The sequence below is a fragment of the Lissotriton helveticus genome, chromosome 11 (genome assembly GCF_964261635.1).
Source record: "Lissotriton helveticus chromosome 11, aLisHel1.1, whole genome shotgun sequence".
NCBI lineage: Eukaryota > Metazoa > Chordata > Amphibia > Caudata > Salamandridae > Lissotriton > Lissotriton helveticus.
The window spans coordinates 586742863-586765461 of record NC_136072.1 but is presented as its reverse complement, the minus strand read 5'-3'; the positions used below and the strand labels follow the sequence as shown (position 1 = coordinate 586765461).

At 45.6% G+C, this 22599-nt stretch overlaps 1 protein-coding gene across 1 annotated transcript in view; it reads left to right on the top strand.

Moving 5' to 3' along the window:
• LOC144790854 (uncharacterized) overlaps nucleotides 1-22599 on the top strand; it is a 399375-nt gene that overhangs the window by 237927 nt on the left and 138849 nt on the right. Inside the window, exon 20 of the mRNA XM_078665519.1 lies at nucleotides 434-469. Within this exon, the coding sequence (XP_078521645.1) occupies nucleotides 434-469 (36 nt within the window). The remainder of the gene's footprint in view (nucleotides 1-433; nucleotides 470-22599) is intronic.

Genomic DNA, 22599 nt, shown 5'->3' with positions numbered 1-22599 from the left:
GCCTGTGTGTGTGTGTGTGTGTGAGCTTCTCCTCCCAAGCCCTCGCCAAGCCTCTCTTCTCGTCTCAAGGTCTTGTTTTGTGCTCTTGAACTATTTTGGACAGAATCGGAATTTTCCAGGAGCCTCTGCTTTTTGCAGGATGACTGTTTGCATTAACCTGTTAACATTAGCTTCTGATGTTATTCAGCCTCTTCCAAATGTCAGGGGTGCACATTAATCTGGGTAGAATATTGGGCAGTTGCAAAAAGATCCTGGAACACATTACAGCCTGGAATGTTATCTGGAAAAGCAAGAATTTGAAGTTATGGATTAGTTAGCAGGAGTTCAGAGCAGCATCTGTCTTGACATGTTATAAAGCATACATTATATTATCTTGCACTGCGCCAGCTTACGATAAATACCATAATAACATGAGATTTTCTTGTGGTTCCAGGGCCAGACAGGACCACGCGGAGAGCCTGGTGTGCAGGTAAATGTATAAGAGCCAGAATGAACACTATACAGTATTATGCGCTTCTGCGGCTGTGGATTTTTTTACATCCTTATGGATGTGTCACACTAATAATCAGTAATCTGCTGGAAAATTTGCAGATTTTAAAAAGTGTATCTGATTGATTGATAGGCTTTATTTCGATATAAAATTACCATAAAAGCTTGTACAGCAATACAAAATACAGCATAAATAACAATCACATGCTAGATACACACACATGATTTAAACAGAAGGAAGTGTTAAAACAATTAAAACTAAAGTAAATTGACAAGGAAAGCCTTTTTGTGCGAACCAACCAAGACCATTTTAAAAATTTTGACACAGCACAAACAATCACGGTGGATGTATCAGACATTAAAATACGCATCACCACTATATGCTGACGGGTGCCTAAGAGTCTACATAGCGGTTTTCACCAATGGATCCTGGGTGCACGATAGTCGGGACATTAAAAAAAGATATGGGCCACCGACTCTACTCGGGTGGGACAGGACGCACAGAATGGAGAAAATTGGTAGGGCCATTTCCAGCGGGCGACTACCTCAGCTACTGGAAGAATCCCTACTCGAAACTTAAAATACAAAGTACGATCAAAGGGGATAGAAATAGTATCTAAATAGGGTTCATAAGCCACCACATCTTTAATTCTCACAAAAGCTACAGTAGAGTTGCAATGACGTGAGTCTGAGTGTAATTTAGCGGAGACCCAGTTCCAGTACAACTTTTTAATTGTAGCTTTGGGTGGGGCTGTTCTCGATGCCCATGCGTCTGGTAACCCTATCTCCACCAGCAACCGTTTGACATCCCTCAACCATTTAATCCTGGACCAGCCTGCCATAGCCATAACCTCTGATAATGCTTCCGCATAGGAGGCTAGTTCAGGCGCACGCCATAGACGTGCCCAGAGGAGCAGGGGGCGAAGTTGCGCTTGGTCCCTGATGGATCTGCAACCTAGATCCAGTAGCACTGGTACTGTTGGTGTGCACCATGGGAGAGCCATCAGATCTTTCAAAAATTTGCTCTCTGATTTAGCTAGTGCGTCCAGTTTGCAGGTGCCCCACAGCTCTGCCCCATATAGGGCGGCACTGACCCCTCTGGCTTTATATATTTCCACAACTGGGGCTATAGGTTTACTAGTTGAGGAACGTTGTTCCTTGAGTAAGGTGCCTCCCACCCTTTTGTGGCCCAGTAGCATTTTTTGGATGTGCGGGTTCCAGGTAAGGGAGTCATTAAGGCGAATACCTAGGTAATCAAACCCGGAGACCCTCTCCAGTGGCTCGGAATTCAGAGCCGGCGGTCGACCGAGTTTCTTCGGGGGATTCATAACCAAAAACTTAGTTTTGTCAGTGTTGATTACCAACCCCCTCCACAGACAAAACTCCTGAAAGCTGTTCAAGAGGCTCTAAAGGCCCATAGGGGACTTTGAGATAAGAAGAGTATCATCTGCGAAGAGCAGTGTTGGGATCCGTTTGCCCGCCAGGGATGGAGCGTCCGAGGGATTTCTCAGCAGATGTTCAACCACGCCGTTTACATAAAGAGAAAACAGGGTGGGGGCTAACATGCATCCCTGACGGACGCCCCTTCCCACGGGGATCCTATCGGTTTTTTCACCCTTCGTACCCCATCGAACCTGCGCATAATTGCCAGCATGTAATTTTACCAAAAGAGAAAGAATATGTATGGGCAACCCCAAATCTAGCAGAACCTTCCATAGCTCCTCTCTGGGAACCAGATCGAAGGCAGTCTTTAGGTCTATAAAAGCCAGATATAGACTGCCCCCGCCCAGCACCACCACCTTCCAGTATAGAAGAGCCAATCTGAAGGCCTGCTCAATGGTCCCAGTACCAGAGCGAAATCCAGCTTGGAGGTCCGACAAGATGTTGTTGTCGTCCAACCACTGGAGCACCCTTCTCAGGATCACCTTCCCTGCCACTTTTTGGGAAGAGTCTATAAGACTTATTGGCCTGTAGTTGGCATAGTTGTCCCGACACCCCTTCTTGAATATCAGGACAACCTCTGCCCCCTTCCAGGATTCAGGTACGGCCGCACCTTCACTAATGGCATTTAACAATGATGACACTAGCTTCCCCCACTCCTTGGGATTTGCCCGAATTAAGTCACCCAGTAACCCATCAGGCCCTGCTGCTTTCAAGGGCACCAAAGTCTTGATTACATCCTCCACCTCTCTAGCGGTAAAGGGAGCATACTCTAGGCCTCCTGGGCAAGCGACAGTGAGAGGATAGTATGGGTAGTTGGCTCATTGGAGGTGTAGAGGGACGAGAAATGATTAAACCAGCTCTGGGCAGGGATGTTACACGTTATCAGGGTGCTGTCTGGCCTGTCCCTAGATCTTATGAGATTCCAGAAGCTTCTGGTATCCCTATCCAAGCTCGCCTTCCTGAGATCCGCCCAAACATGTCCTCCCATTCTCTCTTCGCTGCAAGGAGAGTCTGCGAGTAGTCTTTCCTTGCCAATCTTATGGCAGCCAAAGATTTACTCCTTAACAGCACCAATCAGGGAGTTTTTCTTCTCCCTACATTTACTCGTGTACCAACCATATGGGTTCAACCTTTTCTCACACTTATCAACTCGAGAGCCCTTGCTTGGAAGATGGAAGAGTTCACTCAAAGCCTTGGTGGTAACACAAAAAAGCGCTGAAACTTCCTCGGGCTTAGGAATCATTACATCCAGTTTGGACTGTGCAGTATCTAGGAGTGCCGCGATGGACAGCACTTTCTTTTCATCCATGATGAGCTTACTCCACCTTAGGCACCTGCCATAGTTGGAGGGGTATACCTCCTGGTGGGCAGACACCGAATGAGGGGCAAGCACCCCCGGATTCAACGTCCACAAAGGACGGAGGACGAGAGAGAGAGGATTGTGGTCACTCTCAACTGTAGAAAGTACCTCCATATCCTGCAAATAGCCCCAGAGTTTTATATCAAGGAAGATATAGTCTATCCTGGACGTATGATCCACCCTGCTGTAGGTATGGGCTCCAGATGGATCCGAAATCGTCCTGCCATTCACAGCCCTAAGGCCGAATTCTAAGTTTAAAGAGTAGATTTGAACCACCATCTGAGACCACCTTCTAATGGGAGGTAAGGTTAAAACCGGTATACCTCTCCTAGTGTCTTCTTCAGCAGTCCCCAAAGTGTCTTCCAGTCCAAGGGGCTCGAACGTACAGTTAAAATCCCCTGCTACCAGGACGTGAGAACTGTTAGTGCCTCTCCCAAGCAAGGACTCCAACTCAGCCACTGTGGGAGAGTCTCCCTTTGTACCCCTAGCATAGATATTAAAAATATCTAGGGTCAGCCCTCTCCCAGGGCCCTTGAGTGATAAGCTCAAGAGATCGAGTAAGTTTGACACTTGCTGGGTAACTTGACAACCAAGTGAAATGGCAACCCATATGAGAAGGCCTCCTGAGAGGCGGCCCTTCCCGGAAGGGGATGGTACTGCTGGCCGGAAAAAGGATGAATAACCTACCTTGTGACAAGGCTCTCTACTCCAGGTCTCTTGGAAAATACAAATACAGTAGCCCTCCACAAGGGTGTTCCATTCCGGTACGGCCAGCTTCCTCGTGATGCCCGCAACGTTCCAGCTGAGGATCCTTATGTCTGGATCCGCCACAGGAGGCTCGCTGTGAGGTACGAGGTTGGGGACCCGCTCCCCCTCAGGGAGTATGCAAGATTCACTTTCTCCTTGCTTATTTCCAACACTCAATGACAGACTGATGTTGATGGTCTCCAGGTCAAGGGGCTCCGTCCAAGAGCTCGAGCCCGAGGACAGGGAACCAACCCTGGGAAAAGTATTGTATTAATATCCTGGCATCACTCCATATGGCCCAGCTAAGGAGCCGGCTGGTAGGGCATAGGGAAGGAGTCGTACCCGGGGAGAGCGAAATTGTGTCTCCCTCTACCATCCAAAACAGTCCCATAATGGTTGCCAGCTGATCTTGGGTAGAAGTAGGACAAATCTACTACTCCAATGCCGGCCCCTCCGATCCCTAGGTTCTGGTTGCAAATTATCTGGACAACCCTAACATCCTTAAAATTAACCACCACACAGTCTCCCTCAAAGCGCTTTTGCCCGTGAACCACCCACCCTACCCTTCTAACTCCCAGAATCAACCCGTCTAGTTCTCTGGGCAGAGGTCTATTTATCCTTAGCCAGTGCATAGTTTTATTTTTTAATGTCTGGAAGGATTCTGGCTGTCCCGCCATCAGGGGTGGTACATTGGTAAGAATAGCAACATAGGGATGACAGGCTGGGGGCAGATTCATGGGTGGTATTCTGAGGGCTTCCTTGGGGGGTAGTGCACTGGGCTGGATGATAAGGGGAGGAATAGAGCTGGTTCTTCTTGATTGGGCTAGTTCAAAACCTTTGCTAATTCCAGAATTTCTTAGGTTGACATGGCCATTTTTATCAGTGGCCTCAGAGCCTACGGGCTTCTCAACATGGGTATTAGTTGCCCTTGAGGGATCTGGACATTTAGTTATGTTCTTTTTAACCAGCCCTGGGTTCCGATCGCCCCCTTTGGCAGTGACAACAGGTAGAGCTAGGGCCTCAACCGCTGACACCCCATTGACCGTTCCATTTACATGAGATAAGTTCTGTGGGGTAACAGAGGACGCCCTAGCAGCGTATTCCCCCCTGAGTCATCGGCCCCAATCCTGGAATATAGTTTAATTAAGGACTTAGTAGAGAACAAGTTATCCAGAGTCGCTTGCTCAAAGCTGTCCAGCCGCTCCGCCAGCCTTTTGACCCTCTCTACAACCGGAGTCAGTAGAGATTTCATCATTTTCTCTATCTGGTCAATCAGGGGGATCTCAATGGGTGTGAGCTTAGCAGAAACCGTAGTTGGAATATCTGGTTTAGCTGGTAACACAGCGGAGAGCACACCCCCCGTATCACCCTGAGATCGGCCTGCACCAACCCCTACAGACTTTTGAGTCGCTACCACCCTGGTTCCGAGTTTCCTAATTTTCTTGTAGGGTTTGGGATGGCAACCTTTACGAGGACTAGCGTTCCTTTTTCTTTTGGTATGAACAATTCTGGCTACTGAGTGGGATGATAAAACTGGTGAGGGTAGTGGGTCCCCTTCGCTAGAAGTGTTATTAGAGGCAAGCATAGGGGGTAGGGCATTAGTAGACTTCGCAGCCATAGTTTCATCGTCAGTCGGTGCAACTAAGTCTAACGTACACTCCACCCTATCAGGGCTAAACATCGGAACAGTTGCAAGTGACTTGTCCAAAAGTGGGCAGACATTCGATACAGAGTCAATTGCGCGAGCTGGGGAAAGGACCGGCGCCGAGAAGCCCAAGGACACCCGCTTCTCTAAGGGGAGTTTAAGGAGTTCAACAGATAGGTGGCGCTCAGCACGTCTCTCAGCTAGGGCAATTTCTCTATCAATCTCACGGGTAGCCCTAGAGAAGTATCTGTCTAAAGGGCCTAGGATTGCAACCCCTACCGTAGAAGGTAAGGGATTAGATGAGGGATTAAGTGAATGCGTAGACATGTTTAAAGACAACTAACTATGAACAAGAGAATCGTAATCACAATGTACCATGGCACAGGGCCTCCCCCCTTCAATGTAAGTCGCTAATACAATAACAGTGTGTAAGACTCAAAAGGATAACAACTCACTGTATCAGGAGAGGGACAATGTCCAATAGTTCTGAGCTAAATGTCAGAGGGTAGGCCCAGCCCAGCCTCCTGCAGCCCCTGACGGCCACAGACGGCCCGCCCCTGTCCCGGGCTTCTCCCGGGACGCTCCCGCGTAGCGCATGGTTGTGTCGGATTTAAGGAGGCGGAAGTGGGCGGGGGGCGGGGCAAGCAGGGAGAGCAGGTGCAGTTGGTTAGATCATGCAGGGACTCCTGGGAGATGGAGTCCCTGCGGCACTGCTCGCAGCCCTGCAAAAGTCCTGCCCTCGCCTCTGGTGCCCTCAGAGCTCGCCCCCAATTGCTATGCAAGTTCCTTTGATTCTGTGAAGCGGGACCCGCGGAGCGGGTCCGGCGAGCAGCAGACAGGTCCTGAGTAAGGAAGAGGAAAGTAAACGGCTCCTCCCGGCAGGGTCAGTTCAGAGCAGTGTCCCCAAAGTGTATGTAGGTCAAAACACATCAAACGTTAGTAAATACAGTGGCACACACTTTGCAAAGGTTAGCGGGTGGTTAGCTCAGCTGCTGATTGCTGTATTTCGGTGTTAAACTGATAGTAATGAGTTGAAACCCTTGCCCAGTGTTAACATGGCTAAAAATGACAAAATAAAGGAATACAGTCACAAAATGTGCCACTTTATACCACATAATTTACTTTTCTTGATGCATAATTATTTTCAACCCTCATACATAATTTGGTCTTTCCCTGCTGTATTAGTCCAGTGGCACTAAGTATGTAGCGCACACATCCAAACAAGAGCTGACCAGAAAGAAGTAAACTAGAGATGACCCATGTCACATAAATGGAGAGGCAAACCACACAGGAAAATAAAGAGAACAATACCTCCACAGTGATGCATTGAGAAACACTCTGATACTTAGTTGATGTTTGATGTAAAATGTAATGCTGCCAATTCTGCCTACACTACTACAAGGCCTTTCTCTCGATACTGGCGCTGTCAGTGGGTGTTGGTCAGTATCCGTGGTGGTACACAGCCATTTACTACCAGTGTTGTAGGGCTTCATATGCTATTCTTTTCTTATTGGATAACCAATATTTGCTAGAAGTGTGGAGGAGCAATCAGTCAAGACTCTAGAAGGTGGCAGGGGGTTTGGAATCTTGATGCAATATGTTACTAAAGTCAGTAAGGCTGTGGTGGCAAATGTAATGCTGCTTACCATTGCATCAAACATTTTGCCCCCAAAATGGCTGATGCTTGGAAGGCTGGGTTGCTTTATGGAAAAAAGATTTTTCCCATATTTGTCCATGTGTTATCATGCATGCAATTGCCGCATCTACATGAAGTTACAAAATATCATGTGCCTCCATTCCCCTTAAAGTGTGTCACAGAATAGCCAAGTCAGAGAAAGGTGACAAGTGACAAGAGTTACCATTCAGATGTTAACGTTGAAAAAAGTGAAAGAAGTTTTATTAGAAATGTAACACTTCCGAAGGATACTTCTAACTGCAGATTTTTCGCCATTGGACTAGGCCCAGTGCCAGACTGGATACAGAGATTTTTTTCAGGAGAGCTCCAGCAAGCCGATAGGTGGTGCCATGTGGCTCCATAGTTTGACAATGACGAAGCGGAAATGGATATACGCACCACTCCTCTGTACTGATGTCAGTTCCACATGTTTTATGCTGATCCTTAGCTCAGCTCCAACTCTATCTAACAGCTCCATAGTTACGAGTACAGTGTGCCAGGGAAGATGCCTCCTCTGAAAATGGCAGGATTCAAACAGCTCTGTGATTGCAGGAAGCAGAAGCCAGTCACAGACCCACATGAAGTGTGCTTCTGGTGCTTGAGCTTTGGTCATGACTCAAAAACATGCGATGACAGTGCCCCCATCCACCTTAAGACAATCCAGGAGGTATAGGCAAAACTCTCTGTTGCTGAACACAAGAAGAGGATATGTTTGAAACATAAGTCCAACACTGAATCTGTTCATGGTGTCATTCATGAAGATGGTCCCGCACGATGCCACTTTCCTGCTGAAGTCTTACAGTATGTTGAAGTTGAAAACATGCCAAAAGTGCAAGAAAGTTAAGTGGGTTTCTACCCCATCCGGCCACTCAAAATCAGGGGAGAAGTTGTGAGGCCATTAATTAAAATTTCTCACCCCACAAGCATCTTTAGACTCTGATCCTGTCGACCACTAGTCCTGGTGCACCCTAAGTTCATCAGGTCGATGTCAACCCCACCAAATAAAGAGGCCTTCAATGAGGCAATACTACTGCTCTTTCATATGGTTTGGCTTCACAGCACCACAACGGGTTCCAGTTGGACTTCTGCTGGTGGACCCTCACTCAGTTCCAACTAACCTCTTTGGACCCACTCCTGGACCCAGACTGACAAAGGAGCAAACTTCCACCCTGGGTCTTGGATCCATGCCAGTCCGTTCTGTGCTGGTACCAATGCAGATCCCTCCGGTGGCAGCCCTGAATCTGACTCATTTTCTGACCACAAATGGTAGTCGGCTTCATTCAGGTCTATGTCATACTATTAGATTACAAAGGTGTAACTGGATCAGTTTGTAACCAGACACTTATCCTCTGCCTTGATCCCAGTACTATCCTAGGCTACCTGTCCTATTCAGCTCAAACTCTTATCCAGTTCCTGGTATGCAGAATGTTCCACACAACACGAATAACGATGGTGAGTAGGAGGCAGGCAACCTGCTCTGCTCAGGTGTAGTGTGAAGGCAGCAGACGTACAGTTGCCCCACTATTGAAACAAAGGCAAATGTATTAACTGAGATCTTTGAACCAGGTCCAATGTTGTCCGTGCTCCTATTGCTATTTATCAAGGCTCTAAATGACACTGTCATGGCCACTTGGTCTAAGCGGTGCTTGGGGTTTCTGGTTAGGGAACATGTGGCTATGTGACTTTGGATGTCCCCTAGTGATCCACATTTTTTGACAAGGGATCCTGTTCCTGAATGTCTGGTGATATAGGCGTTGACAAGTAAAGTCATTCGTACTTCCTTTCTGACCAACTTCCAGAGAGAGATTCTAAATACATTTATGCCTTGGAACAGAACATTCTATTCAATTAGTTTAGCCTTAAGATCCTTGAGCATAGTGTGCCTTCTGTGCAGATACACCCATATTTTACAGAACATGCCCAGCAAGATTTTGCCAGGCATCCGGGAAAGCCTCAGATTCACTGGCTCAAATGATTCATGACGGTCAGAACACAGTAAAGTATGTCTTGCATTTTGTCTTGGACCTCAAGGACTATGTAGGCAGAGCTGTTGGCCCCAGTATTGTGCTTAGAAGGCACAGCTGTAATGTAATGTAATGTAATGGCACATTTTTATAGCGCGGCTATCACTCCAGGGAGCATCTTGGCACTGGTACCGTTGCCAGTTGGAGTGAGGCCGGCTGACTGTTGGATTTTTGGGAGATCCTGCACATTTACACCAAGGCTTTATTGGCAGTATCAGTAAGTCTGAAAATCCAAGTTTTCAAGGCTTTCCTAAACTGGCTCTCTGAGGGGATTTGACGAAGCTGCAGTGGGAGCTTATTCCATGCCCTTGATCCCAATACAGTGAGGGATTTTCCCCCTTGGTGGCAAGCCTGAAGCTTGGGATCCGCAATAAATTCTGATTTGATGACCTAAGGCTCCGAACTGGTGAGTAGCGCCTAAAGTGTTTGACAGGTACTTAGGTCCTTGTAGATGGAAAGCCCTAAACGTGATGACCAGTATTTTAAACAAAATACTCTTATGTATTGGCAGCCAATGGAGGGCATTGAGTGCGGCCGAGGCAGATGACTTCCTCGGCCAACCAAGGACAAGGCGGGCGGCTGCATGTTGGACCATTAGCAACCTGTGGAGTACAGATGTATTTGCTCCCGCATACAGGCTGTTGCAGTAATCCAATCTTGATGTTATAAGTGCAACCGCCACCGTTTGCCTTGCTGTCAGGGGGAGAAGGTCGAAGAATTTTCTGAGGACTCTAATAATGTTAAAACAGGTACCAGCCACAGTCACCGCCTGTTGTTTAAATGACAGGGAGTCATCAAACTTAATGCCCAGGTTACGGGCGGTGGAGATGGTATTTGGGGGAGCTTCAGTATCTTCCGGCCACCACTGCTTTGGAGAGAACAGATTTTGATGACCGAAAGGCAGGATTTCGGTTTTACCCGAATTGCATTTGAGATGGTTACTCCTCATCCAATCGAATGTGGCGGCCAGACAGGTTTTAAGATTTTCCTCCGCTCCAGATGACTCTCTATCCAGTACTAGGATGAGCTGAGTATCATCAGCATATGATATTGTGCTGATCTGAAAAGAAGAGATTAGTTCGATCAGGGGGACCATGTATAAGTTAAAAAGTACCGGGCTCAGGCTAGAGCCCTGCGGCACCCCTGTCGTAATAACCTTATCCTCAGAGCGAAACTCTCCCAGTACGGTGACTTGGCGCCTTTGACTGAGAAAATTCTTAAGGCACACCAGCACTGCTCCCCCTAAACCAGATTTTACTAGGCGATTGATTAATATAGGGTGCGAGACCGAATCAAAAGCCGCCGATAAATCTAGTAAAATCAGGACGGCTTTCTTCCCCTGGTCGATGGCAGCCCGCAGGGTCTCAGCCGTAAACAGGAGGGCAGATTCTGTCGAGTGCTTAGCCCTGAAGCATGTCTGGTTGGTATGCAGGGTATCATTGTCCTCTAAGAACTTGGTGAGCTGTTTATTTACGAACGCTTCCGTCAATTTAGACAATACTGGAAGTAATGAGATGGGACGGAGGTTCGAGAGGGTTGTCGGGTCAGCTAGTGTTTTTTTCCTGTAAGGGCTTTATGGCTGCCAGTTTCCACTCCATAGGGATTACAGCGGAGGACAGTGACAAATTAATAATCGCATTGATGATGGGATTTACCTCGTCCACTAAGGCTCGTAGAAACATTGGGGGGCAGGGATCAAAAGGAGATCCAGACCTGCTTGATAAAATGGCAAGGCGGGACTCTTCTAAGCTGATGGGACAAAGCGTTTTAAAACAGACAGTCTCGGAGTTCTCCCCAGTCAACTCATCCATGGGGAGAGGCACCGGTTGGGGAAAATCTTTGGTAATGTCTAAGATTTTTTGCTCAAAGTAATTAGCGATGCAATTACAGAGGGTCAGGGAGGGCGGAATTTCCTGCGAGAGCGATCTGGGATTACTGAAACTATTTACAATCCTAAAGATCTCCTTCTGCCTATTATTGGCGGAGGATATAGCCTCCGAGTAATAATGTTTTTTGGCAAGTTTAATCGAGGCATAATACCGCCTCAGAGCTGTTTTATAGATGTTTTGGTCAGTGCTCTCATAATTTCGGCGCCACCTCCGTTCCAACGTTCTAACTTCGCCTAATTCCTCTTTTAAGGCGAGTGAGAACCATGGAGCAGATGTTCTTTTTTTGATTTCATGTGAGTTCGCTGGGCCTATAGGGTCCATTTGCCCACTAAGTGTGGTGATCCAATCACACAAGCGGTTGTTATATGTTGAGGTGTGGCCAGTCAAGATGGGTTTACTCTGTTTTACATTCTCTAGCAGATCAGGATTGGCAAGTATCTTTTCCCATCCTGGTTTGACCCGGCCGACTACTTTGCCAGCACCTTTCCTTAAAACATCACCTTTGACTGCAAAGTCGAACGGGATGAATTTATGGTCTGACCAAGTTTGAAACCAAAGGGATTTGACCTTAAGAGTGTCAAGGTTGGAGCAGATGCAATCAAGCATATGACCCGCTATATGTGTAGGGTCCTGAGTCAACAAAGTTAATCCAAGAACATTGATTATATCCATAAAGCGAGTCACCTCTGGGTCACTTGGAGAGTCTAAATGGAGGTTAAGATCCCCTAACAGGGTAAAGTTGGAAAATCTGAGGGTAAGATCGCTAATTGCTTCCCCGATGTTCTCCAAGAACTCTTTTGTCTGCCCAGGTGGGTGATATATCAGGGCTCCTGAAAAGGTAAAAGAGTCATGAATCTGCAGACAAAAGGCTATGCTTTCTGCCCCTTTTATGTCTGGTATTACCTGAATGGTGCACTTCATGGTGTCCCAATAAATAATTGCAAGCCCTCCCCCGCGTTGCTCCTGCCTGTCTAATCTTTGAATTAAGTAGCCTCTCGGGAGAGCTATTGCTATATCGGGGTTACACCAGGCTTTTAGCCAAGTCTCTGTGAGCAGAAGCCAGTCCAGGTCGGCCTCTGTAATGAGGTCAAAAATGTGTAGTGCATTCTTACACATAGACCTTACATTCATGAGTCCTCCTCGGATAACATTGGGCCCCGTCTTCCCATTTAGGGCAGGCTCAGAGGCAAGAGTTACTTTACAATGCCTGCAGATAACTGAGCCTTCCCATTTATCAGGCTTCAGGGCCTCATGGCACAGAGTTGATCCTTTATTAAAGGAAAGTATATAATCCCTGGTCAGGACTTGATTTGAGGGTAAATGTGCAGCATGTAAGGCCCTTGGCCCAGCTGCGGCACGGACGGGCACAGACGGTCTTACCTTAGGCGCACCTTCGGCGCGCCGTCGGTGCGCCCGCTGCTCGCATCCGCTGCGCGGAGGCATCATGTGAGCTTTAAATAGGAGGTTGATGAGGGTCCTAGTGTAACCACTAGACCGTAACCTCCTCCAAAATGGCCCCCGGAGGTGAGTGTGTTTCACTCTGCTGCCGCGCTACCAGGCTCCCTCCACAACAAACAGCACAAGCTGCGGTGGACCGGGGAGAGAGGCGGTGTGTGAAAGGCAGTAAGTCCCCCAAAAGTGAGTTTTCCTAGCTTGTGCCTACAAACATAAATTTCAATTTAAAAACAATGAACTGTGCAAAATAGTATTCATTTACACAGAAAACGGCGATATTAAAACAATGAACTGTGCAAAATAGTATTCATTCACACAGAAAGCAGCGATTTTAAAAACAGATTGAGGCAGTTATACTAGCCGTAGCTTAGCAGCGTGGCGGGAACTCTGTGTCAGTATTACTGCAGCGCTGCCAAATCACTCGCCCTAAATAGGAGGTTGATGAGGGTCTTAGTGTAACCACTAGACCGTCACCTCCTCCAAAATGGCCCCCGAAAGTGAGTTAGATGCGATCAACAAGGTTATCAGGGGATGTCAAAGTGACCTTAATGAATATGCCCTTTGAAGGCTCCAGATTGTTTGGAGAGAAGGCTGAGTTGGTTCTGCAGTGATGTAAGAATTGTTGAGCCACAGCACATTCCTTGGCTATTGTCTTCTGTGATGCAGTTCCACCAACATAACAGACATTTTAAGGGCTATTCAAGGGGCCTAGCTTGCAGACTGTGTCAGCGCTCTCAGCCTGTACAGCACCAGCAAATTCAGTCCCTTCGAAAATTAAGTTAATGTGGCCACCGTCAGGGCCAGCTCTCATTTAATCATTTCTCCCCTTCTGCCGCAGCTGGCAAGCCTCTTTAACATGCCCTCATAGTTACATACTCAGTCAGGAGAAGCCAGGATATGACATTTCCTCCTTGGCTGGAGACCCATCATGTCAGACAGATGGGGTTTTAAATCATGTAAAGGGGTCATGCACTTCCTTTCACTTCATACCCGCCCAGTTTCGCCCTGCATCAGAGTGACTATCAGCAGACCATTCCACGATCTTACTTCAAGGAATCAACCTTCGCCTGCCAATTGTGCCATTGAGTGGGTGCCCGATTCAGAGACTGGTGCTAGTTGCTCTATTTCCTTGCACTACAGAAGGCCCAAAGCCTCATGCCTATACTTGACCTCCATCTGTGAATGACTCTCTGAGGAGAGACAAATTCAAATTGCTCCTCATGTCTCAAATTCTTTCTGCTCTTGACCCAGGAGTTTGTGTGGTGTCCTCAGCTTGCAAGGTGTTTATTTTCACAAACCCGTTCTTCAGTCCAACAGGCATTATCTGCGCTTCACAGTTGCTTTGAAGTACTTCCAATTTGCTGTGCTCCCCTTGTGCCATACATTAGCCCCTAGGTGTTCATGGAAGTGATGGCGGTGGTCACTTCCCATCTTCGGAGGTCAGAGGTACATGTGATTTCATACCTTGACAGCTGGCTGCTCATGACGGGTTTGCTGAAGTCAGTCATGGCTGGCACTGATCAATGACCGAAATCCTTTGGTGTTCATCTTTGGGGGTTTTCTTTAATGAACTAAATGACCAAGTGGGTCTCATGCATAGGACATCCTTCATTGGGACGGCCCTAAACACAGTGGTATTCAAGACATCTCCCCCACCTCAGCATGTTTGGGACATTCAGGATATGATCCCAAAGTTTTAAGTGCAGTCCTGAATCATGTTGAGGGTGGTTCTGAGGTATCTTGGATTTCTAACCTCATTCATCAACCTCTTCACGAACACTTGCATTTGCAAGCCCAGCAGTAGAAACTCAAGTTTCAAATGGCTCAGCATCAGGCTGCCTCTCTAACTCTATCCAGATCTCACATGAGACTGCTCAGAATCTTCTGTAGTGGCAAATGAGTGCCAACCTGACGTGCTGTAGGCCACTCTAAGTTCTCACACAGATTTCAGAGTTGTGACACTCATGTAACTACTGGGCTGGGGGCATCTGTAGAAGGTGGAGATTAGAGCCCTTTGGTCTCTGATATTAATCTTCTGAATCTCTGGGTGATCTGTCTGGCCTTTAAAGCAATTCTGTTGTTCATCAAGGGAAGGCATGTGCAAGTCCTCGCAGACAAAATAACTGCCATGTGAATAAGGCCATATGTCGCCGGAGTTTGCTGGGCCAGCAGAACATATTAAAACTGGTAGCCTGCAATCTAGCAGGGTCTCTGAATGCCAGAGCAGACAAGCTGAACGGGCATAGTCTGTCAGATCAATGGTGGCGTCTCCATCCCAAGGTTGCAAGGGGCTTCTTCTGTCAAATGGGGCATGCAGTGGTTAGATCATATTGCCACCATTGATATTACACAGTGTCAAAACTATTGTGCACTGGAGTTTCCACCACGAAAGTCATTCGGAGACATACTTCGACTGCAATGGATTGGGTCTTTTGTTGTTGCTCCCGCTGCTACATCTCCTGCCTGAAGTTCTGAGGGATATCAAGACAGGCAAGGCCTGAGTCATTTGATTGCCTTGGACTGGGCCAGAAGAGTGTAGTACTCAGAGCCCCTGAGCATGGCTCTTTGCCCGCTGATTTGACTCCCACTTAGGAAGGACCTTCTGTCTCAGTAACGGGGAGGATCCTGCACCCAGATCTCCTCAACTTGCATGCCAGTGTGTGGAGATTGAGTGGTGGCAGTTGTACACATTTAGTCTGCTAGCCACAGTGGTGGGTTATCCTTGTGGCCTAACTCCCTTGACAAAATTCACTTATGATGGGTGCTGGAAGAAATGTGTTGCCTGACTGGGCAATTTTAAAACTAACCATCTGCAGGTCAAACCTTCAGAGGTGTTATTGCTTGTTTTTATCATTGACCTAGCAAGACTTTACAGTGGGCACAATTAAGTGTTAGCTGTTGGCCCTGTCATCCCTTGTCTGTTTACCTGATCATCCCGTTCCATTTACATGTTATTCACCTGTTTGGTGTGTTTTATAAAGGTCTGATCACATACGTTCCCCAAAAACTGTTCGTAATTCCACAATGCAACTTTAACTTAGTGCTGGCATTTCTTATGTGAATGCCTTTTGAGCCATTGTCCAGGTGTTCACTGGCACTACTGATGCTCTAGACAGTTTACCTGATTGTAATCACTTCTACAGGCTACATGAGTGAACTGGAGGCGCCGTCTGTGCAACCTCCCTACACCACCTTCTGCTTGGCCAATTAGTGCTGTTGACCCAAACAGCCTTCTTCCCCAAAGATGTGACACCTCTTCATGCCTGCCAGTCTCTCACTCTTCTGTAGGATTCTTTGGAGCAAATAAAGGGAAGGCACTGCAGAAAAGGACCCTGTCATGATGGATAGGCATCTACATTAAAATCTACTATGTGCTGGCCAAGAAGCTTTCACCAAAGGCCTGCAGACTCCTTCCATCATGGCCAAGTGTGCTACAACAGAATTGGTTAGGGGGGTTTCCAGTTCTGGGTATCTGTCAGGCTACAATGTGGGTGTCAGTAGACATGTTCACAAAGCACTTCTGCCTTTACAGTCAGGTCTGGCAGGAGGGTCAATTTGCCTGCTCTGCCCTGCAAGACTTCCTATTCTGAATCAACTTCCTTTGAGAAGCACTACTGTGCAATCTATTATACAGGTGAGGAATTGATGGTTAAAAATATCCATCTGAAGAACAAGTTACTTACCATTGGTAATCCTCTTTCTGATGGATACTCTATATAACCACAGATTCCTCACTGCCCTCCCACCTCCCGATTTTGAGGAGTGGACTTCCAAACATAATATGGTTCCAAGTTAGACTGTCACCTGCAATTTGTTCCAAGTGATCCATGTCTGAACATGTGGAAAAGATTAGAAAACTGACGTCAGCGTGAAAGGGTGGCACTCATATGTGGCTCCATCACTTTCGGGGTAGTTCTGCGTCACAGTGAAACAACATGGCCACACCTATCAGCATACAGGAACATTGCTGAAAAAAATATTCAGATCCAGTTTGCTCCTGGGGATTTTCTAAAGGTGAGGGATCTGTGGTTATACAAGAGTATCAGAAAGAACATTACCGAAGGTAAGTAACCTGTTTGACTCAATGTTTCTGAGATTTTTGTATTGTGGGCCATTCATAGCCCACAAAAGAGTTGAGTGAACTCCTCATTTAATGTTCAGCCAGAGGAACATCTCTAAAAAGCATGCAATTGGCCTCACTACGAATTGCCCTTTGTTTTGTGTGGTAATGCTACTCCTGGTACACACTGAGGGCTGATTCACAAAGGTAAAGTTAGACCAAAAGTCGTGGTAGGCTGTTGGTTGCCCGCACTGAGCTCTCGCCATGGGATTCCAAAGCTAGTACAAGGCTAGGTCGATCTCCCTATGACATGTGGATTCAAGCTGGCTGGAGTGGGACTACTGATGGAACGCAGTGGAGAGCCTCTTGGGGCTAAGTGGGTTTTAGGCTGGCTGGAAGGAGCTTTTCACATGCCTACCCATCTGCTCCTGCTTGTGTAGGGTGGGCTCCTTAAGGTTGTGTGATGGGCGCTTGGTTTGCTAGGATGGACTTCCTTCTAGCTGGGATGGGTTGTTGACATGTTTTCCCCAGCTGCTCCTTCCTATCGAGGCAGGCTTCTTAAGGGGTGGTATGGGCTGTTGGCTGGTTAGGGTGGGCTATGGACTAGCTGGGACTAGCTGCTCCTTCCGAATGGACTGAACTACTTTGAAAGAACTCAATAAAACCAGGCACTAAAAAAATGAAAAGTATTTTTTAGAAACAGGTGACTAAGCCAATTGCACATGAGTGTGATATCCACCTCCACGTAATGCACCATACTGAAATCGGACAGGCAAATCTATTGTTTTTTTTTAGATTAAGATTTAATTAATAGAAGCATCTCTGCCATATCTGTGCAGCATCACTAACATGTTAGGGTGTCCAGTGTCCTTTGTCGTCAATGTGTCATTCTGACATTGAGGTAAGAAAAGCCATTTCATAAAAGTTTCACAGTCAACATCCCAACCTCAACCTTTCTTGCCTAGAGCCTTCATCCTTGTGGAGACCAGGCTCGCTTTGCAAACGAGGTATTCGCTAAAATCTTTCATGAGTGTTCCTTTAGAAACGCTTGTACAATTTATTGTTTTTTTGTCCGTTAAAGAAATATGGTGGGAAATGACCATTTTACCCTATTTATTTTTTTTTGGTTAAGGGAGAATTTAAACTACACCAGAACCATCATTAGGACAGTCATGCTCATCGCTGTGCTTGCTCACTCAGGCTATTTGTGGTTAGGTCTTATACGCTACCACTTTCAAAGTCCACCTGTTTTTTTTTATTTCCGTGTAGAAAAGTAGGTGTGTAAGGAATGCAACAAAAATATATCCTTCTCGTATCTTCTGGTAGCACCTGTTAGACCACCAGATCATCAGCTATAAAGAGCAGGGCTAGAATCCCACTGCAAAACCAAAGAAGGATAACTCTGAAAATATAAGGTCTAAACGGATGATCCAAAGGTTAAGAAGTCAAGTCAAGTCAAGTCAAAACCACTTTATTCGATTTAAATTAAAAATCATAAAAGCATTCTACAATTTCATCACAAAGGCAGACAGATTCATAATCACATACAGAAGCCGCAATCAGTAACAATTTCATAAAAAACACATGATATGAGGAAACAACAATAATAGCGAATTAATACACATTATAAAAATACATCATAAAAGAGAAAATACTCAATAAATATACATTTTAAAAAGAAGACCACTTCCATTTCATTTATGTTCACAAAACACCAATATTTACATCTTTAAGTCTTTTCCTCCTGATCCTAACCGCAGCAACAAGATAGTTGGCCACGCTAAACATGGCCAACGTAGAATCCATTAATTGGAGGTACAGGAGAGCAGGTTTTGCCTGAAGAAAAGCTTTTTCCTTCAATACTGGTACAAGGTATTTCTGTCTGGGCTCAATAAAAAAATTACAAAATAGCATAAAGTGCATATTATTTTGAAGACAAAAACTATCACAGTTACAGACAGGGGCATCTTCCTCCTTAAACCAACCGGGACTGTCACACAAGACCGTATAAATCTGGTTAAACCTAAGTTTAACCAGAAGCCACCTATGAAAGGGGATAGTGACAATAGTAAGGTACGGTTGGATGGTAAGCCGCGTGATAGTCAGATAGTGGGCTCTGACCGTGGGCTTGAGTAGTTGGCATTCTTCCCTCTCCACGTTTTTCCTAGTCATAAAGTTGGCCTTCACCCAGGCTAAATCTAATTTCTTAAGATCCTGGGGAATCAGAAAAATATCAGGGCGTCCCAGATCCAAGGAGCACTTCTTTATATGTGAAAGCCAATCTATACTTTTGTAATTATCCAGTTTTAAACAGTCCGCCAATATTTTATGATTAAGGCCCAAGTTTTTATTTGTCCAAAGCCTTATCCATAACAGGATAGGGGCCATAGAAAGGGTGTCCGATATATAGCCCAACCCAACTTCCTGGTGGACTGAAAACGTGGCTGTAGATTGGGGGAGCCCTAAGGTAGAACGCAGGAATCTATTTTCTTCCCTTTGTATTGATTCACTATTTACATAGCCCCACAGACCAGAGCCATACCTGGCTATTGCCACTGATTTTGCCCTGTACAAGTTAAGTAAAGCACCTGTTGGCTTCCCGCCCAGTCTCCTAGCAAAACTTAAAATAGCAGTAGCTGAGCTTCTAACCGCCTTAGTTTTAGCTACAATTTGCGGAGCCCAACTTCCCTTATTATCAAAAATTACACCCAAGTATGTAAAAACTTTAACATTGGTGATCACATCGCCATTACAATAAAACTGCCTGGAGTTGTTTTTACCAGCCCCAAAAGCCATGACGTGTGATTTGGAGTTGTTTATTACTAGGTCTAATGATAGCATAAAATCATTAAAAGCATTTAAAAGTTTTTGTAGACCTATAGGAGTCCGAGCTATTAAAGCGGCATCATCCGCGTACAGGAGAACCGGAATACGAGTTTCCCCTGCACGCGGAGTATCCAAGGTCGCTGATAAAAGAGTTTCCTCAAGTGAATTTATATACAAGGTGAATAGCATGGGCGCAAGAATGCAGCCCTGCCGCACTCCCCTGCTTGATTTGAACCAGGCGGTACGATTACCTTCCTGGTCCATTCTGATTGAGGCTTTCAGATCTTTATGTAATTCTGCCAGAAAATATACAAGGGGGGGGTCCAAACCCAGCTTTAGCAACATGGTCCATAATCGAGCTCTATTCACCAAATCGAAAGCTGTAGATAGGTCCATGAATGCGACATAAATTGACCCTTTTTTAACAGTTGTGTATTTCGAGATTAATAAATGAAGATTTAGGCATTGGTCCTCAGTCCCCCTCCCAGCACGAAACCCATATTGGGCATCAACTAGAATATTATTAACTGTAGACCAGGTGTTAATTCTAGCAAGCAGGACTTTGCCCAAAATCTTCATTGAGGAATCCAGTAGTGAAATTGGCCGAAAACACTTTGGGTCGCTTCTTAGGCCCTTTTTAAAAATAGGGACTATAATGGCACATGACCATGATTTTGGCAACCCCCCCTCATACACACAATTAAAAACATTGGCTAAAACCTCAGCCCACAACTCTGAATTAAGTTTGTATAAGTCCGGGGGAACCCCATCCGGACCAGGGGCTTTATTTGCAGCTGAGCCTAAAATTGCCAATTCTACTTCAGATTTGGTGAAATCTAACTTAATATGAGAAGCCGAGGAATAAGGTATTTTAAACACCTCAGCAATCTCGTTTGAACCATATATGTTGGAAAAATGATTAATCCAATCGGCTTCAGATATATTAATTTCAAGGTCCTGATTTGATGTATGGGAAAACAAGGGATTATTGATTATAGCCCAAAATTTGGAGCTATGTTTAAGGGTAGTGGGGTCCATCAAAGAGTCCCAGGCTTCATCTTTGATGGCTTTTTTTCGAAGTTTGACTGCCAAAGCGTATTGTCTTCTTAAATCTGCCACCAAAATTCTATCTCTGGGTGATTGTTTAAGGCTTTTCCACAGAGCTGCGTGTGCCTGTGAGCAGGAATGGTCAAACCATCTACACACTGGGACCAAGCCTTTCCCTGGTTTGACTCTGAGATCTTTATCCACTCTGGCACAAATATCTTCAAAGGCACTCACAACTTCCCCTCCCCTCATCTCTTTATTCAAACATATCCCAAGTTCAGCTCCCATGTCCTGCACAATACGATCATGAAAATTCTCTGGGCAGACTTTGCACCATTTAAGGCGTCTGCCTTGATCTTTGCTCTTCACATCCCTTATAGAAGTAGGCCTAGCTACTCCTTTATGTAAACCAGAGAGAGTATCTAAAACCAATAACACAGGATTGTGGTCACTAAATCCACTAACAAACGCATTATAAAATAGAACATAACGAAGGAGCCCTGAAGACATAAAAAAATAGTCTATGATTGATTCACTGCCCCTAGCGTTATATGTGACCACACGGTTTGATATATCTGCAATCCCTGGTTCATATAGATCATTTGATGAGAGCATGTTTTCCATTGCCACACCCTTTGGACTATGTTCAAAGTGTGGCGTTAAAGTATGATCAGGACCATTTTCATCAATAATCTGGCAATGAGACTCACACAAATGAACATTAAAATCACCCATCATTATACACTGAACAAAAGTGGTTTGTTTGGACAAATACTTGGTTAAGAAGTCTGATAGACCGTCTAAAACAAAATTTGGGGGTCCCCCCTGCATGGAGTTATAACAGTTTATTAGTACAATCTTATTCTTATCAGCCAAACTAATTTCCACCATTTGGAAGTAGTGAGAAAAACTAGGGATTTCTCTAACATTACCAGCAATTTTAACCGAAATAAGGAATAACAAACCCCCTCTGTCCCTACCCGATGTAGAACTCAGAGCATCAACAAAGAAAGAAATAAAACCTTCTACCCAGAACCCTTTATCTTTCGACCAAGTTTCTTGTAATGCGACAATATCATGGTTCTTCACTAATTGTAACCAAATACAGTCATTTTGTTTTGCCCGTAGGCCTGCGATGTTCCATGATAATAACCGTATGTGCTCTCCCCCTAACTGTGGTGGGTCATTTATAACAGATTCGACACTAACAACAGGTAGGGCCACATCAGTATTGACTGAGCAAATCAAGTTATCCTGGTCAGGTACGGGTGCTAGTCATTCAATGTCTACTCTATCAGCTAATGCTGAAAACATATTTGACAATGGTAGATTATTAGAGGGTGTATTCCTTATAACATTTACTGCACCATTAGCTTTAGTTGGCTTAGTCATCCAGACATTAAAAGGCATAGGTGAAATAAGATTATCCTCTGCCCAAGTGTTATCAATAGATTGTAACTTAATATTCTCATTTACAACTAACCTCTGTGGACGGGGGTAAAAGAAACCCAGAGGCATCGCCCGCACCCCTTTGCTCACGGGATCCAAAGGGGAGTCATCCCAGAAAAGTCGACTCGCGACATTCCTAGTTTTAAAATTTACAATGACGCAGTCTCCTGCAACTTCTTTCTTGCTTTTGCCCACCCAGTTTACCCGTCTACTTGTTACAATATTATCCGCGATGTTACTTTCACCCGTGCAGTTGGCATTACACCATTTTTTAACGTGACTAAGAAGAGACTCATGTTGTTCTATCGCTCCGTTTTCGAGTTTAGGCACGTTAACCAATATTGCGACAAAGGGTGTTGAATCCGGTGGTAAATTTATAGGTGGTATACTTTTTTCCGGAGCCCCCCGCTGGCCTCTAGGCCTTGTGAAACAATTTGGACCAGGGGCAACCTCTGTCGAAGGGATGTATATTCCATTGTCTACTTTCCCT